This window comes from Varroa destructor, unplaced genomic scaffold (genome assembly GCF_002443255.2).
Source record: "Varroa destructor unplaced genomic scaffold, Vdes_3.0 BEIS01000002.1, whole genome shotgun sequence".
NCBI classification, from domain to species: domain Eukaryota; kingdom Metazoa; phylum Arthropoda; class Arachnida; order Mesostigmata; family Varroidae; genus Varroa; species Varroa destructor.
In genome coordinates this window covers 10,820,270-10,838,746 of record NW_019211455.1, presented here as the reverse complement: position 1 = coordinate 10,838,746, position 18,477 = coordinate 10,820,270, and the positions used below count along the sequence as shown (strand labels likewise).

The 18,477-nt window shown below is 41.8% G+C and overlaps 1 protein-coding gene and 1 long non-coding RNA gene across 4 annotated transcripts in view; one reads left to right on the top strand and one right to left on the bottom strand.

Moving 5' to 3' along the window:
- Positions 1 to 2,735: 2,735 nt before the first annotated feature.
- The window catches only part of LOC111244067 (uncharacterized), a 163,684-nt gene continuing 147,942 nt past the window's right edge, over positions 2,736 to 18,477 (top strand). The window contains exon 1 of one of the 3 annotated variants that reach the window (XM_086978970.1): positions 2,736 to 4,096. In XM_086978970.1, the coding sequence (XP_086835096.1) occupies positions 2,870 to 4,096 (1,227 nt within the window). In that variant the 5' untranslated portion in view covers positions 2,736 to 2,869. The remainder of the gene's footprint in view (positions 4,097 to 18,477) is intronic. The other 2 variants (XM_086978969.1, XM_022790659.2) reach the window with 2 other exon arrangements.
- Positions 10,270 to 15,900, bottom strand: LOC147757359 (uncharacterized). The gene is made up of 3 exons (XR_015320179.1): positions 15,845 to 15,900; positions 12,796 to 13,679; positions 10,270 to 11,376 (listed from the first exon to the last, which is right to left on the bottom strand). It is a non-coding gene; the product is annotated as an uncharacterized LOC147757359 (long non-coding RNA).

The following is an 18,477-nucleotide window of genomic DNA, read 5'->3' as shown; positions in this document are numbered from 1 at the left end:
GCAGCTTCACATGCTAATATTTAAAATGATTTTAAGCTCTTTTTTCTGTAACATGAGCATTCAGTGAACGAAAGACTTCCTTTTTACGCAATGCTCTGCCCTGCTACTAATGCAAGTTCTATCAACTTAGTGCGGTTGCGATTAAAGGTTAAATGAACAATGTCTGCTATTTGCTCAGAGACACAGTCTATCTAATTGTTGGTCAAATTATTTTTTGCCAATAATAATAATAATAATTATATTATCTAAACGAATAGTACCTAGTAGATAATATATGTGTAGCATGAAGTTAATAATTGGGGAGGCAGGCTAGTTGTTGCATTTTTTCACGAATGTTGAAAAACAAAGTTAGAACACAAATGATGATGCACAGAGGCTTGTAACAGTGACAATGTACATAATTCTTGCTATAAATTCGAACACAGGCAACGCAAATGCTTAATCTGCTTGTCACGCTACCCAATATATAAAAATAAAAATGCCCAAAATATTAAAAACACCATGCTGAAATTTGTCGATTAGGACCAGCTCGATCGTTTCATCTTCTCTAAACTGTATTGACCTGTAGGAACGTTGACTTAGACTTGATTGTCATATATGGCGGGGAACAGTTCCGAGTATGTTATTAAAAAAAAAATCCTACAGGATTTTTCTTACACAAGTAGACGATGTATAATTTTTAAATATTTGTCGGGTCTAGCATATTAGACACCGGCAATAAAGCAACGAATAAAAGTTGCGAGAAAATCATTGCTTAAACACTATTTGCTGTAAAGCTGCAATTTGTCGATCAGTGAACAGGGGTCCGGTCAGGGTTTTAGGATCGTGCATTGCGATAGCAGTTGTTCTTGAGCATCCTCTCAACGTAAATAGTTAAGGTCCAGCTCTTAGATAACAAATGGCTAACTAAACGCGCTAAGGGACTTCTAACCAAGAGATATATTATGATTTCTTTTCTGATACTATGAGTTCAGCGTTCATAGATGTTGATGTTCCTGCCTCCTGCACGTGACTGCGCGAAGTAAGCGCTCCCCAAAGTAAGCCCAACAGCACATGTAGTCCTCAGTATCCTTTAACTGTACCCACAATTAATCTTGACGATATTCCAACCCACATACGCACTCAGCCAGCACAACGCCTATTGTACACATATAACGGTAAAACAAAGTAGCGCTAGCATATAGTCCGAATTCTTAGTTTGATCTTCCGTATATGCGGAACAGCTCCACGGGTAAGGTTTATTTTGTTCAGCTGAAAAAGGATCGTATCTCTATTGATTCAATAATATTCCTTTTGGGTTGGGTACACATTGCAATTAGGTTATTGAAGAAGATTCGTCCCATACCCCACATGTTTCGTTTAGCCTCTAGGTTTAGAGTTTTACGTCCCGTGTCTACGCCCGTCGAATGTGGATCATAACGTGTCCCTAAGGTTAAAAGGCAACTACGTTACCACAGGAACGCCTTGTCTAATGTGTGCCAAAAGAGCGGCGACGGTTCACTTTTTCCACTTGTAAAAGATGCAAAGTTGCCAACCACTGTGATAGCAGAAATGCTTTATAATAGGACTATAGGATGCTGGCATCCATTTTGATATGACTCAATCTAGATCAGTTTAGTCTGAGTGTCACATATCCCTAGACCCATCGACAACAAGTTTGGGTTACGCGTCTCTTGTCTCGATTTCAATTCTACCTTGAACAAAGTCTTTGTATTTGGTACAATAATAAATCTCAATAGGCCACATAGCAAACTACTACCTGTTCTACTATATGAAACAAGTATTTTGTATCAAACTCTATTTCATCGGTCCCGTTTATCTTAGCAAAAGTCTGTAGTCGCGTATCGAACTTTCAACAAAGCCAAATGGAAATTTCGAAAACACTTAGCAGTATCCTGTTGCTAATATATGTCAATAATACGGTTACTTTCGCATATAGTGTGTACCGTAATGGTCTGTACTAATCTGGCTATAGATTGGCTATGCTTATTAATTACAAGCTTTGTAGACGACAAACTGCGACGCATGAGATATGATCATACGCCGTTTTGTTTTTTTTTTTTATTTTGCACAAAAAGTAGTATAAAAAGCAGAGTATTTATGCATTTACTCTATAACACGTATCCATATAGAGTCTTCATCTTTTCCTGTATGATTCTATTAATTAAACTTTAAGTTTATGAAAATGTGATCATTATAAAAATACCTCATGCATTGACGAGATTTACATACCGGAAGAGTGGATTAAAACAATTTTTTTGCTTAGTTCGTCATTACCACGTTACTATCATACCCACTTTTAAGTGAATTCAACCCAATTCTATTGCCGTACGTAAATCTACAGATCACGCGTGTGTATGCACATTTAAGCATAGTGCCTTCATCGCCGAGCCCGGGCTCGGTATAAAGCTTTACGGCTGGCCGGATTTTATGCATACCTAATTGTTCGAGTCAATGAAACCGATGAAACAACTGCATAGGCTTACAACAAAAGCTGTGCATAAGCACGGAAATTGAATATATCTATATATAACGTACCGAAGCGACAGGGAAATTGCACAACTACAGTTGTTATACTCGGAGACTGTGACAATTTTTACTGTTTGCCGTGGTGAAATCGTCTACCATTAAAACCATATAACCCCACAGCTGAAACGCTGCCCACTATGCTATTTTGATTATATATGTTTCCGCGCGAATTTCGCCGCTGTATCGACAGGTGGCGCTATGTGTCCGCTAGCTATTCCGTTAACACGTTAGTTGTGTTGCACGGCAAGCTGCAAGCGGGCCCGTTAGCGTCAGCATTGGACCCCGTAGCACCCCAGTCCGCTCCGCTGGCTCTTCAGTCTGCAGAAAGATCGCGATCACGATGGATGCCGCCGGTGGATCAGCTACGAACCCCGTAGCTGATAGCGCCGCCGCGAAGACAGCAGTCGCAGCGATTACAGTAGCTACGGTAACAGAACTAAGCGTAACGAACGCAATTACGAGTGACGATCACAATAGTTCCAGCAATGGTGAAAGCGGTAGTAGTATAAACCATATCCAGATGGGACAAATGATGCGAGGTAGCTATTACCTCACTGTGTGCGACGTTGTGGAGTCGAAGAAGGGACACATCAGTCTGTCGGCTGCACATAACGCTTCTTTTATGCAGGTCCGTGTGCCGTTAGAGTTACCGGAACCACTCGAGCCAACGGTTAAAGGCCGGGATCGCGAGAGCCCTACAGAGATGTCTTCGTCGTCGGAAAGTGATGAAGACGAGGTGGTCGCCTTGTGTCGAGATTTCTATAGGCGACGTCTCAGTTCCAAATGGATTGTTCGTCAAGAAGATGAGGACCTTACGGAAAGTGAATCTTCAGATCATCCGAGTAACACACTAGCGAATGTTGGTGCAAGTGTGGCCGCTACAATGACTGAAAATGCGAAAAGGGACAGTACGCTAAGCAACAACAGCGTTAATAATGTTAAAAGCAGCCAGATACCAAATAAAACAGCGGCTACAAACATGACTGGAGATTTTCGTAATACTAGCGCTCTCATCACCGAAATGACGGCCGCGGAAAATGTCACCACAACACATGTGGAAACGGCCGCACAAGGAGTTGTAGTTAGTGAGACGGCAGGCGAATCTGATCATGACTCTGGCATTGAGGTGTTAAATCACGCCTCGAGTAACTCTTCTGTCGAAGACACGGGGCGGGCCACATCTTGCAATAACACTAATGACATGATTGAGGATAACGTGAATGCAAACTCCATAAGTAAGGGTGCATCGAAGCCGCAACCGCAACATAATCAAATGGATATTTACTTATCAAGCACAAGTGCCATCAGTGGTGCGCCCATACAGGATTATAATGGTAATGGCGGTGTGGATACCCGTGTGGGTCAGGTGGATAGAAACTCCGAGAATACAGGGTGCGCAACAGCGAAAGTCATTCAATTATTGTCAATGGAAAATCAAAACGAGGATAATTCAGTGATTGTGTGCCCGTTCGAACAGTTACAAGTCCGTCGATCGAGTCTACTGGACGAGATAGAGGAAACTACAATCAAGTTTGCATCGAAGCTGAATTTGCTTAAGGCACAAATTGTAAGTTTTCTAAAATACAAGTTGTAGTTACGGTAGGGTATAGGTTTGCTGCGCACTTATTTAATAAGCTAAGGTACAGCATAAATAGAGTTTAGCTTCAGAAATGGGTTTTTTTTTTTTCCCGCTAGACTGGAATGTGTCTCAAATGCGCAAACTAGACCCATGGAATTTGCTTCCCTTCATTGGTCATTTTGGGATTTGTCACGTGAAGAAGACGTTCACAGATCACCGGATGTCATACGCTGAATAGCTGGAGCAAGTTACAATGGAAGTACTTGATGACAGTGCTTCTTTCTAGATGCGAATGCGGTTGAATTGGCATTGATGCCCCAACTCGTATAGGAGATGACGGGACCCACCCTGCTCGAAAATCGAGGGACCGTTCACATAGAATAAACCAGAACGGCGGATATCACTGCGAACAATGTTAATTATGGCTTCTTTATTTGAATCTCTGCCCTACAGATAGGGCCGGAAGAAGGGAAACGACCACTGGAGCACGAGGCATGCATTGAATTTTACTGTCACTAATAAAAGAAAAAAAATATTATCATTCATGCATTCTCATTTGGCTACTTTTACACAGTACTCTTATGGTGGTTTCAACTGCCAGTTTGTTGATGGCTTTCCTGCTTCCCTATACTGTATGACAAATGCCTATGTAAATCGTTGTATATATATATATACATACTTATGTATTTCAAATCATGCAGATGCGGTTTGCTAAAAACTATGCCTGCATTTATGATCTTCTATTAATGGCCAAGTATCACGAATTGTTCACCGCTGATTCGCAATACATCTACCGCTATCACCATGTCCTACGCGGCCCCGGCCACAGTAGCGTCTTACATAGGCCAGACGAGCCTGTGTAGTAGTAATAATAATAATAGTAATATACTTTCGGCATACATCAGGTAGTCGACTGTAACCATTTCGCCTTAGAAAGGTTGCGGTACACCGGCTACCTAAGGTTTGGACTTTTATAGAAATAATATACCACCACCCCGAAAAAAATACGGGGGCCGGCAACACGCACGAACGCTGAATCGTCGCGCCGCTCAAATTCTCACGAGCCAACAAAGAGTATTGCAGATATATGATCCTCGTTCTTGCTGTGATTCTTTTTCCAATAATTATTAATGGCGGCATATTGTGACAGCCCCACATGTAACGCGACTCCCACAAGTAGTGGCAAAGAGTGGAAGCTAGGAAAAGAAGAACAAACTATTTACCTAATGCTGCAGTCTCTCCCGAATCTACAATTCCCATGAGTCCTACTATGAAAACCCAAGTGCAGTTGAACTTGAAAAAATTCACGCGTCATAATTATTCATTTGTACGCTTTTGCCCATTATTTACTTTCTTTTCGTGAGCTTTTGCGCCACTGTTATACCAGAGTCTTATTCAGTGTGTATTATGAATCGGCTGTTCATTTGGAGCGCTTATCACATATTTGAACGCCTCGCTACACAGCGTTATTGTTTCCTCTTAAAGTACTACCTCGAGGGTGTATCAGTTTACTTCCAGAGAAACTCATGTTTCGCAGTTGTTTGTATTCACCGATAGTCCCGATTGGCACAATCACCATCATCACTCATCAGTGTTGCAGCCGTCATAATCTATGTGTAGCCAACGTGAAGAGCTAAACCGAGCTCTTTTGCTGTTCTCTCTGCACTCTATTGTCCGCTATCTAATTGATACAATCTCAGCCATTTCATCGACTTCCCGAAATCATTTTCAAAAATTGTGCCAGCGGCTGTTGTCTGCTAAGACAAGCACAACTACCAATTCTCCAGCTCCAGCGCCAGCGCCGGCAAGCGGCGCCATGAACCCCACCATAGTACGCGAGTTGCCCGCCCAATTTCTTTACGTTGTACAGCGATGTGTGCGTAAACCAGAGTACGCCAATATAGTTACGATGTTATGGCATTCTGCTAGAGAATCTGCGAACAAGCAGGGCCGTTCTTGATAGAACGGGAGAAGGCGGACCAGTGAGTAAAGGGCCTTCCGTATCTGTCGCAAGAAGTACTGTGCCGGCCACCCGCCCGTATTCACTATCGGTTTTCGCCGCCGTTTGCTTTGCCGACACGCAGTCTTATATTATCCGAAAGGTCAGCGAGGCCGATCTTTGAAAGTGAACTTCAAGCAAAGACTTGTTAGGCAAATGCTCGGATAAAAGTCAAAATGAGATAACCCAATGGAGTGAGTGGTTCAAGGGAGGAAAGGTAACGGAGTAGCACTTCTCGTTACGTGTGAAGGGGCGGTAATCTCTCACAGCTGCGGCGGTCCCGGCAATATTGACGGTGATGGCCGACTATCAAACAGTGCATAGCCATCGTCTACAATATGCGGCCGACTATTTTTCTGGGTCGGGCATCTATTAGTCGGCTGCTTTCTGTGAAGTAGCGGATAGAGGGCGCTTGCTTGGCAAGCATAGCTTCTTCGGTACAATATACATACGTGTATATTTTATTCAAAGTGTCGCTAAGTGCAAAAAGCAAGGTCGTGTCAGACGGTTGCATGGGGGCTGCCGTCTTGTTCTGGCGTATAATTGCAAGTTGGTTGAGGTAGAGATTCTTTCAGAGTTTTCTCCACGATATGAAAGCCGTACCGTTTGTGAGAGCAACAACAAGTTGTGTGAAAATCGTTGCGAGTCGCAAAGCGCAAGGCTAGGGATATATAACACTGGACTTTTTCGTCGATTCAGTCTGATAACATGGGATCACTTTGTCATTGGCTAGAACTAGCGACTGCACATGTATCTCTAGTTAGGTGCATTGGGTCTCAGAGAGAAGTTCTGGAGCATGCTGGGAGATGAACGTTCTGTCAGTAGACGCTAATGAATACCAGGAATTTCATTTTTATATGGTTGCTGGCTCGCTCCTATGGCAACCTGACTAAACAGTTGAAAGTTGGAACCTCCTTAGAGGAATTTCTGGTAGAAACGAATGTGAGCGGCAGAGATCGAAACTTTGCAGCTGGTCTGCTATTATGGACTTGGAACTTTTTGTGTAGGACGTAGAGGAAAACTGCCATGTTACGGATGAAAGTGTCTGCCTCACTGGCTGCCAAAGAAATTCATGCGGAAAATTACCAGATATTCCACAAATTTATTTGCCACTGCATACGAAGCCTGTTTCTGCTTCTATTTACCGACATAGACAATTTTAGTTATTGGTGCAGCTGTAAGTAGAGGTGCGACGCCCCCAACGACAGTTACAAACGCGCCACATAGACAGAACGACGACGGCGTCTTGCTAGCGATAGCAGGACAGGGCGCATTAGTTTAAACATAACACGCATCTGCTCTGACGAACGACAAAAGCAAATTCTTAAATCTGGAGTTAGCCTATTATCAAGTACTTTCTTCTGGTCATCGCGGTGCACTGCCGTCCTACAAAATAGACCTTAGGACATATTTATACCGACAAACAACGAATTCGGTTTTTATGCACGTGATAAATTTTAGTGGATCGCTTAGGCGAGGATAGTTGTGTGAAGCCATTCGGGATATTACCATTAATAAAAAAAAAAACACCGTTAATGGTGACAACGAAAATGGTAACTTTTGCCGAAAAGTTTGAACGACAACGGCGGTTTTTGGCAGTACGGTACCCTCTTATCTGCATCCGCCATTTGTCGAGCGTTTATAAAGCAAGCCTGTCGAAACTTAGCGAACAGCCGAATGGATGCGTTTTACCTTGATAATGACATTAATTAGCTAGCGTATCCCCCCGCTGCCAGTTACCACTGCGGAGTCGTGATAAATTTAAAGAAGTAAACGAAGTCAGCTTGCGGATAAAAGGTCATGTCACACTAACATCCATTCCACTACAGACTTCTTGTCAGTTTTTACTACAAATCCCTAGATACCTATAAGGTGTTATTTCAACCATCGGCCTTCAATGGGCGACCGATGGACTCCCTCTGTTGCTTCAAAATCGTCTTAAAAAGCCGATCCCATACGTAAAAAGGTGAATATTCAACAAAGAACGACAGGTTTGTATGGCTCCGGTGAGGCTCACAATACAAACTGATGTTTTACTACCATATCGACAATAGTAATAATAAACGTAGTCAATAAGCCTGTAGTGGCTTCTTGAAGCGGTAAAAGAAGAGGTCTGTCCGCTACCGTTCTCCATAGTGGCCTTGTCATACCATACCGCCCGGTGGCAAAGTTGACGTTAAAGGCGAGATCGACCAATGCTGATCGATCATTGTAGCGCTACGGAGAAACAGAACGATTGAAACACTGAACCAGTTAGATGTGATTATGTCGGTAAGTTACTTCAAGGCGCAAACCATTACACTGAGCCAGATCAACCGTTTTGTATCATTAACTTGCTTCTGATACTACGCCCACACGCAGCGGTGCCATTACATGGTGGCAATGATGGACTTGCAAGTTCTACACATTTGTTTCGGCGACATCCCTCGACATTCTCGCATCGTCGTAGGTATGGACACATGGGGCACAAGTGGGCAAATTTCGTCAGACTATTGTATATGGGCTAGCAGAACGAAGCAGGTGGAGACAGCGCGACAAATAGCGATACGGGGCAGAACAGTGGAACAGAAGTGAATCTAGATGATTGTTGGATTTATTGATCCTCGACATTCGACAAAGTAGCTTCTGGCTTACCATCCGTTGGCCAAATGTGCCAAGCTCGCATATCATGCTACTGTTGTTTGACTCTCGTTTCTACCACTGCTGATACTGTTGTCGTTTTCGTTTGTTCGGCCCTTCATTGGCAACGCAGTACTATCCATTTTCCTTTTGTTGACCCAGTGTCACTACCATTATGAGCTTTCGGTACGTTTATCGCTGGCTGTTACAGGCAGCATCCAAGAGAAGTAATGTGGGCTGGGGCTCATAGTAAGGAGCAGGCAAACGACTCTTGTTTTTCCGTATAAAGGCGCCGGCCAGCTTAGTAGGTAGGGCAGATGAATCGTGTCAAAAACAAAAGGCGACGGTCAAGATGTAACGATGACTATACGTGCAGGTCAGTGCTTGGTGGCACTGCGATCGGATTGGTAATAGTGTTAAGACATGACCCTGCTAATATAGGAAGGAGATGTGCTGAAGAGATATACAGATGACTGTATTATGCTATATAAATTGAACGTTTGCAGAAGTCAATGAATGCCTAAGTAAGCTGACTCCGTAGCTAAGCCTTGACAACGGCTTTAGATTGCTATTGTGAAAACTAAGTTGCCAACGGCCGGCTCGTTTGCTAGAGACCTCATTCTCGATAGACTGCTATGTGACTGTAAAGATCATTTGCCGACTCACTCAATGACTCTGTTGTCAACTCAAGTTTGTTTAATGGAAGCTCGTCTTAGCCAGAGCTCTATGGAAAGTTACAAAGCGTGATTCTCGAAGTAATCTCGACTAGTCTGAGCCATGCAAGAATCTTGGACAGCTGTTGATAAATACACTTAGAGAACTTGAAAATCAACATATAGTAGAGTTCTGTATAAAAATCAAGATCGCAACTCTATAATTCATTAGCTGATTGCTTCACATGGCCCATGAACGTGATCAATGCGTCATCTCAAGGACAGAAACCTAGCGATAAACACTGCAGATGAAGGCGATTCTCGTCACTTAGATCATCTCGCTGACCAATGCAAGATTTAGACTGATAGGATATGTAACCTACGCGAGAATTTCGTGATCCAGTCAATGTCAATTACATTGTCGTCAGCCTATACAAAAACATCACACAATCAGAAAGCTAGACGCGTCCCTAATTTCCTATTCTTTCAGACCGAAATTTACGTATTACTGTTACTACATAGTACCGCGTGTCGCCTTTAAAATGATATCGATGTGGGTTACATGATTGTTGAAATATCTTCTTTTGAAATTTTGCATATACATGGTTATAATGAGTACCTTTCCTAAGAGTGAGGGTCACGATACGTCATTTGCGCATCGTACGCGTATATTAAACTGACGATACAGCGGACACAGATTGGAACGTCTAACTTCTTCACTCGAAAAAGTTGCTGCCGTTGTCAGCGTTATGATTACATCATAGCAGCGCTGCATTGTATAAACATATTGATACGATACCTGTCCACACTTGCCCTACGTCCATTTAGTATACATATATATATATATATATATATATATATATATATATATAAACCAGCGTCTAGTAACTAGTCGATCATAAATAATTCGAGTAAACGTCTACTTTAGAACACTTTGCCCCTTTGATTTTTTATTTTAAAACGTGTGCAGCAAGAACCGCAACGGCGGTATCGATTGCCATATTTTTCACCTATTTTCAGATTGTATTATATTTATACAAAGTTACTTGTGTAAATCCGCAGATCAAATAGTGCGACATAACCAAGTGGCTGTTTGGAGCTATTCATTCCAGGTTAACTGTCGCTCCTGCTATTGTTTCCTACCGTCACAACTGACGTCGGCGTCGGATCGTTTCGAAGAAAGACAGATCAAGCGGCGATCAGTAACGTCAAGGGTTTCTGATCGCGTCTTCTACACTCATTGGTGACGAGACATCGTTGTATCTTCGGTGTCTTTCTCTCGTGTGACGACTATTCAGATGGCGACAGTCTTTCGAAACAATAAATGTTCAATTCACCGTCAAATGCTATAGCGCTGCTCAAAATGCGTCTAAACGTACACGTAAAATTTTCCAAGGGTAATACTGCAAAGCTCAGAGTGTCTTGCACAGGTAGCGGGTGTAGTTAACTAGTTACTTTATGAGCTCCTCGGGGTTAGCTCCAGAGGGCCATTAAAAACAGTATTAGGCACGACATTTTGGACGCGCCTAACTCCAAGATGCTGACGGCGTACCGTCCATAGAACGGCAGGTTGGTGGGTAAACAGACCGAAAAATTAATGTCACCAGCAGTAGTAATGACGTCGATATTTAGTAGATTTCAGATTATAGGTTTATAATTGGTCCATGACCCCTGCTTATGTGTGCTTCAGTGGTATCGTACGCTATCAGAAATCAAAGGGTCGGATTGGCGGATATTGGAAAATCGAACAGCAACAGTAAAGGCAGCCGCGGTAGGACAAATCGCTCCCAATATTGGCATTAACGTTTTCGTTGCAGGTAATGAGACCCTGTGGTATTGTCTCGTACAGCCATACAAGTGTACACATATATAAAATTATTATCTATAGTTAACAATAGATCTGGCATTCTACTGATTTTTCATTTGGAGGCTGGTTTCGTCGTTGTCGTTGACGTTTATATAGACACTACTTCGTCTTATTCTTCATCGACACGTTCCTGAAAAATCAATCCATTATCAACAATTAAGAGTTTGACCGGCGACACGAACGTCACGACTTTACGGCACTCCATAACTGCACGTTAAAATCAGTACATTATATGTAACGTAGTCCAGTAGAATTTATCGTATTTAGTGTCGATCGTTGGTTACTCGGAAGGCGTTAATTTGGGTGAAAAAATGATTGTGACTCTGCTATGAAAACCCAGTTAAAATGATGCGACGACGCTACAGGCAGGTCTCTCAACAAGTACAATCTCCTGACGACAGCGCATCACCACGCAACTACTTAAAATCTCCGAAACGAGCGCGCGGAAAAATTCTAATAAGCTCTATATATATATATATATATATATGGTTCATAGAGTCATGTGTCCCTCGAACGTGCATAAATGCATTGTCCGTCGTATATATGGAGGTACATATATACGACGGACGTATAGTTACACCGCACAGATCTACAGTCACGCCCAGTGTTACAGACGGGTTTCAACCGTCACATCTAAAAAGCTAGGCAAGCAATGTACTAATGTCACGTTTTGAGTAGCATGGACCATGGACTCATACCGATATTCTGCGGTATCGGTTGCGTTGCTGACGGCGGTGTCAGTGCCGGGGATTCAGGACAGCTCGGATCGCTGTAATCTTCCTTCTACGTCTTTGATGGGATCCTTTTTTTTACTTTAAACAGCGCTAGCCTCGTCGGGATAATGACTGATCCTTCGACAAAATTCGTTGTTTAGCGTGTGGTGAGCTGGTGAGCGGTGTAGATCTTCATTTCGAATCGCTTTTATGGGCAATAAAATGGTCGCATTCGATTTCGCTCTAGATAAATATTCTTTTCGGTAGAGAACCAAAGAACGACGGGCCAGTAACGGCCACGAATGAGGATTGGAAAGACGATGGCACCTAAACAGCAAGCAGTTAGACAGACTGCAGTGGGCAGACTTTAGACGCACGGCTGAATCGGTCACTGCTATTAACTGGTAGCGTCTGCAGAAAGAAAAATAATTAACTGAAATAACGATAACCAGTTGATCGTCTGGGTCGGAGTTGCAGTTTGTCATTGGCCTCTTTTTTCCCGTGCTGCTAACGCCCCTTCAAAGGCAGTCGTCGGAAATGCGGCAATCTAAGCCACTAGATTCCAAGCCAACGCTGAAAAACGTTGTATACTTAATTCCTTTAGGCATCGTCTCGAACCTAACTGGGTAGCTCGTTCTTTAAATTCTAACTATTGTGAACCCTCGAAACGGCCCGTTGATAATTCTGTGCATATGTGAGTGTGTACTCATACGATTGATTTAAATATATATATTTTTTTATGATATATTTTTCTTGGTTTTTGAATTTCTCTGTGTCTGTAACTACGAAACAATATTGGTAGTTGCTATCTATATACAGCCTGAGGCACGTATTACCCGTAATCGTTCGTAGCTACTGCTGGCATAAGTTTTATTGGAGAAGAGTCACGAGCCGCACCATGAATAGGATCGATCTGTAACGTTCTTAGAAAAAACAAAAAAGGTTCGATGTACAAATTGAGGAATCAGTATCTTTCATTTAAGGCGGCAAATGGTATGGTTTATAATAATATCATCAAAACAATATTGCTAGTATCGCAGATATTGAAATGAGAGAACCATAGAGAACAAATTACGCTTGTCAATATGCTACACAATAACCGTATAGTACTGTTAAGTAATTGATACTGTAAAACTCTTTAAAGTGTACGATATATATATAGCCAACTTATATGGCAACAATTTTTTTCCGGTTCGTATAGGGCGTATTTTACGCTATCCAAAAAAAGATAGGCTTCAATGTGAGGTATTCACATTATGCTCCTTCACAGGTGATAGTAACTGAATGTCACGGTGTTTGGCTATGATGTTTGATAATGTCTATCTTCGATGATAACTTCAGTTTGGCACATCTCATTTTCGATAGACGTTGTAAGGACTTCTTTTGTAAAGTAGAGTATCAGCTAGTGATTATATCAAAACGACGATTCTTAAGCGTCTCTGCTCTCGTGCGCTCTTTCTTAAACAATGACATTGTTTTGGCTTGTTTAAGACGTGTTACTATGCGGTATCGATTTCTATCGGTTTTTCTGTGTAGTTCTTCACCGTTGGTGTAACCGGTAGCTGTTTGTTTGCCCCGTCGTTTCTTGCTCTTCTTGTCCATATCTTCTACGTGCATCTCAGTCTTGTGGCAGTAGCCCTAATACGTAACATCTTCACGTAGCAGTGTTCGGTAAAAGGTAGCGACAACGACTGCGAATAGACAAGAAATCAGATTGATCCTGCAACGTAGGAACATACTTACAGTAAGGTTCCGATCCCTAAGTTGGGATAGTTTTCATTGTGGTAGTTTTTGCTTTAATTAAGTTAGACGCATATGGCCACCGCCTGTTCAGATACAATTACACGTCTTGGCTGTACGCATATGTTGCATCTGTTTGAAGATCAAGGACGTATTAAGTCAACAGAAGTCATCCGCTGGCTCACCGCTAGCATATATATTAAAACTGCTATAATCAATGAGAAATTAGGGAGTTCCCGTCACCATAGCTAGAAGGGAACAATGTTGACAATCAAAATCCTTTAGGATTATTTGTTTTGGTCAGTAGTTCCGTGTCTACGGCCTGTAGTATGCTATGAATTTCGAAGGCTCATTCGTACTGTAGCTTTTATTCCAGTAGGAAGTTCTGTTCAAGATAATTCGGCAAATACATATAGGCTGCCATGTAGAAGCAAGTAAATGTCCATAAGCGGATATTGACTATACAGGAAACACCGGTTTGTTTTAATGTGTTCCCTGTATGCTCAAACGATACCACCCGCTCGTGACGACTGAACGTAAAGCATTGGCCAACTTTTACCAGCGACCAAAGAGGTGGTAAGATAAGGCGAAATTGCGTTCACGGCTGGTGGATATTTTTGATTCGAGGCGACGGTGAACAGTAGCGTGTACCGTAGAGAGGGCTTCCACTTCAACGTAACGATCCCACTGTTTTATTATTCACTGAGTACATCAGCGACTAATTTTTCCGCATTAGCCTCAATATATGAAAGCTAGCGCAAAACAGGACAGTGCATCTCTGCGCCAATGCTTAACAACAAAAAGACTCGTTTATGTTTATGGCCACCGGGGAACTTTGCAGCTGCAGCAACAATAGAGGGAAAGTTGATAGGTAAAATCCCTCGAATCAGAATATGGCGCCGTAATTATCTTCTACGGGTATTTACGAGCGCACCTGAATAGCAGTCTCGTTCTGTTAGCAGTTACCCATAAAAAATGATTGTAAATCAATCCGATTTAATATCATGGAATTATTATAAATTTCCGTGATTATTACTAGAGCATTTTTGATGGGGTTGTTACTGCAGTCAGGCCGCTGCAGGATACCGACAGTTTGCTGATTTGCAAAAAGATGCTAATAACATTGAAACAACGGAAACGGGATGAACGGATCCAAAACGATAATCAAGAAATCTTTAAACAATAATTTTTGAAAATCTAAAAATCCTCTGATTTTCTGATGTGCAGTATTCACGCTACCTGAAAATGTGTTGGTTCTCAGCTTTTGAACCAATGTAAGCGTAAAAAGTAGTCCGCACACAATGCAATTGGGTCTTGTAGCAGATAAAATCTATCTAAAACAGGCTGAACAGTTAGTATTAGGTCTTATTGGCATCCCATGCCGTTAGGTCTTCCAAATAGACCAAAATATAGTTTAATTATTATTTAGTAGCTGCGTTGCACCAGCTCTTGAAACTTAGAACATGTCTACCAAATACTTGAATGTTTGAAGTATTCTTCAATTAACAGATGTGCTTTTTTTTTTTTTCTCTCACTACATGCCGCTGTACACGTGAATAATTGTCTTAGAGTAGAGTATTGACTTTTAACTGTCTGGGTCATTGAGTGGTTTCATTTATAACAGTGCGTACCGGCCTTCTTGTTGAAATCTGTATTTGTCCTAGGTAAAATTGTTATGAGGGAAGCGGTTTGAGCGCGGCAATATAATGAACCATATCAAGAACTTGTTATTTATCAAATATGATGTCGTAGGTTACCTGACACGCCTGAGATGGTCGTCTGCGAAATGTTGTCAGTTCAAGGGGCTGTTTTGACGAAGATTGTCATGGCTACTGCTGGATTTGTGAAGTTCATATCCTCACTCTAGTATTTTTATCCAAAAAAACGCACCATATAGTTCAATTACAAAATACATATTTAAAAATGAACTAAAAAACATATGCGAATGCGCGAACAGCAAAAAGGGAAATGTACTTACCTGGAAGATGATGAGTGATTAAATGATCAATTTGTTATGTCGAAAGGAATAACTATTGAAAAATATGTTTATCTTGTTCTAATTTGTATACAAAGAACAACGTGTATAACTTCGAATGTCTATCCGAACGGGTACACAACGTGTTTAATACTTTTGTGTGCACGTACCGTAATCGCGTGGGCACTCTTCTTCTTGTGCTGGGAGCCAGCCGTCTGAAGTGACGTCTGAAGGCAGTACCAGATATCAAACGACGAAGTATTTATATACGTAGGTGTATTCATACTAGACTGAGCGGCCGTAGATAGGAAATAATTAATTCGATGTAACGTACAGAGCCCACTATGATTATGTCTGCCCAACACTAGTAACAAAACTATAGTGAAATGATATACGCCATTCCATCCCACTGCCATATGTTATAATATATGTCCGTTGACAATTCTCTCAAATTAGTGTGTTCCATGTGGATAAACAACAAATAAGGTAGAGAGTCCAAAGAAAACGCTTCAGTCGAGATGAAGACTCACCGCAGTTTTAGCTGGATGATACATTTCACACATTGACCGTGTCAACAGTCACAGCAGTAGTCGGCTACCCGTCGACCAGCTGAACACTACATACGCTACAAAAACAAGCGATTTCTGTATGTAAACAATGAAACATCATAAAAATGCCAACTAAAATCGAAGGATATTGTCCAGGCTGGATTGTTTATGAGCAACCAATAATAACAGCATTAGGTCATCACGGGTAGCTGTGCATTCCGAACGCCAAACAATAGCCAACACAAAATAATTGACATACGTCTATTATTTGCATGCGCGAATGTGTGTGTGTGTGTGCACGCGTGTATGTGCATGTGTGTAGTGCAGTCTACTGTAGAAGACTTTATTCGTACGATTTGCTTTGGCCTTTTGTCCTACTTGGAACACTGGCTCGTACGTTGTCCCTTGCTACCTCTGAGGGAATCTCTATGGCGGACGCTGATAGCTATACATTGCAGGACATATAGGGAAGAAATCGTTGACACGCTCTCGAGTAAATTACCATGGTCGATTCGTTACGAAGACGCCGCATGAGGTTGAGCCATTAAACGAACAAACATCGAAAAGCATACCATGGACTGCTTCATCTTCCTCTTTCTTTTTCCTATGAATGTGGTTGATACAAGAACGATAATTAACGAGCGCGGACCTAAATATGTACATCGAGGCCAATATGTCTAGCTCTTTTTTTTTTCCCCTAACTTTTATGTAGAAACCTCGTTGTTAATTGACGCAGAATTCTAGTTAGCATTATTACTATAATATATGATCGAGCCTGTAGAAAATCACGAATTAGCAAATGTTGTTAGCAACTGTGACTTCGTACTTGGGTTCCACGATAAAAGATCGCCTTCGTTCGGGTCGCTATTTATTTTCCGTGAAGGAGCAATCACAGAAACGTAGAAGGCAGGTAATTATCATCACCCCATTAAGAGACTGATGTGACGGGGCCGTTGTTTTTGCGCATGTCGTATTTAACCTTGCTCATTAGATTAGATGTGTTTGACAAAGATTGCATTAATTTAGCCTCCTAATTCGCACCAAAATAAGTTGCTGCACCATAGATTTAATTAACTGCAAAGCTGTGAACGTTCGAAGATTGCACGTAACAGCGTAGCTATCGGAGGGTGAACTTAGGCTAAACCTAACTGTAGTAATAATAGTGGGCAGAACCGAGTCGATATAGAAGTTTTTTTTCTGATTTTTAACTTTGCCACGGTGAACAAGAAGGACAGTAGCGCACAATATAGTGACCAGATAAGGGCTCACAAGCTGCTTATCTAGTCTGCTACGGTAATAAGATAGCTTTAGTTTCTAACTATTTGTTTATTTGTCGGCAGTGAATGAATGGTCAACGCCTTGCGCACGGAGAAAACTATGAGATGTGCTATTTGATTTCAACGTTTGAAGGAGTGATTGGAGGATGTCGATACACCGCATGCAATAACAATAGTAGTAATAATCTGCCGTCAAATAGAACATCGTGTGCAGGCTCAGTTACTTAGGTGCTAGCCCTCTCAATCAAATCTAATCCCTATTATACGGACGTATCCATGTTACGTCCGTATTTTGAGCTTGAAACTCGTACGATTATACTGAATCGTATTAGATTTACCATATTTGTGACTTGAATTAGCTCTCCAACCTGTTGACATTTCTAAACTTGTGTTCATATTAGGGTTCCCGATTTCCAGACGTGCTTACAACTCAAATACACTTCCATATGATTAGCATGTAAACAAAGAAATTTATTGGTCCATGGCATTGCTAGGTCTGGGTAAGCAGGTCCTAAAGCAGCCTTCTAGCGCAGCAGCTGTATTCATCTACATAAAACGAAACATTTCATAGGTAACGAGCAAAATTCTGTGTACTGCGTTTGCGGGCTTTGGACATTTTTACTCGTCCAACTGTTTAACGAGGCAAGCAGTAGCGTGTCAGACAATGACCTAATACTTAACAAATGTATTAACATAGCAGCGACCCGTCGCTAAGCGAGTCAGACGCGTCAATCTCGATCCGCCGGATCCTTTCAATTTCACGCTCATTCACTCGATCATTCTTTAGAATAGAATTGTGGAAGCGACAGAACAGATACAAGACAACGGCACACCTCTCAGCGTACTTATCAGTCTATTTGATGGCGGTTAATAGTGACATTTTATGTACGAGATTAGGTCGTCTTTGTTTCTCGCTTCGTTAGTACCGTGTGTACGTACTCTTGCGCGAAGGAGTGGCCTTGTTGACCTTCGGTGTAC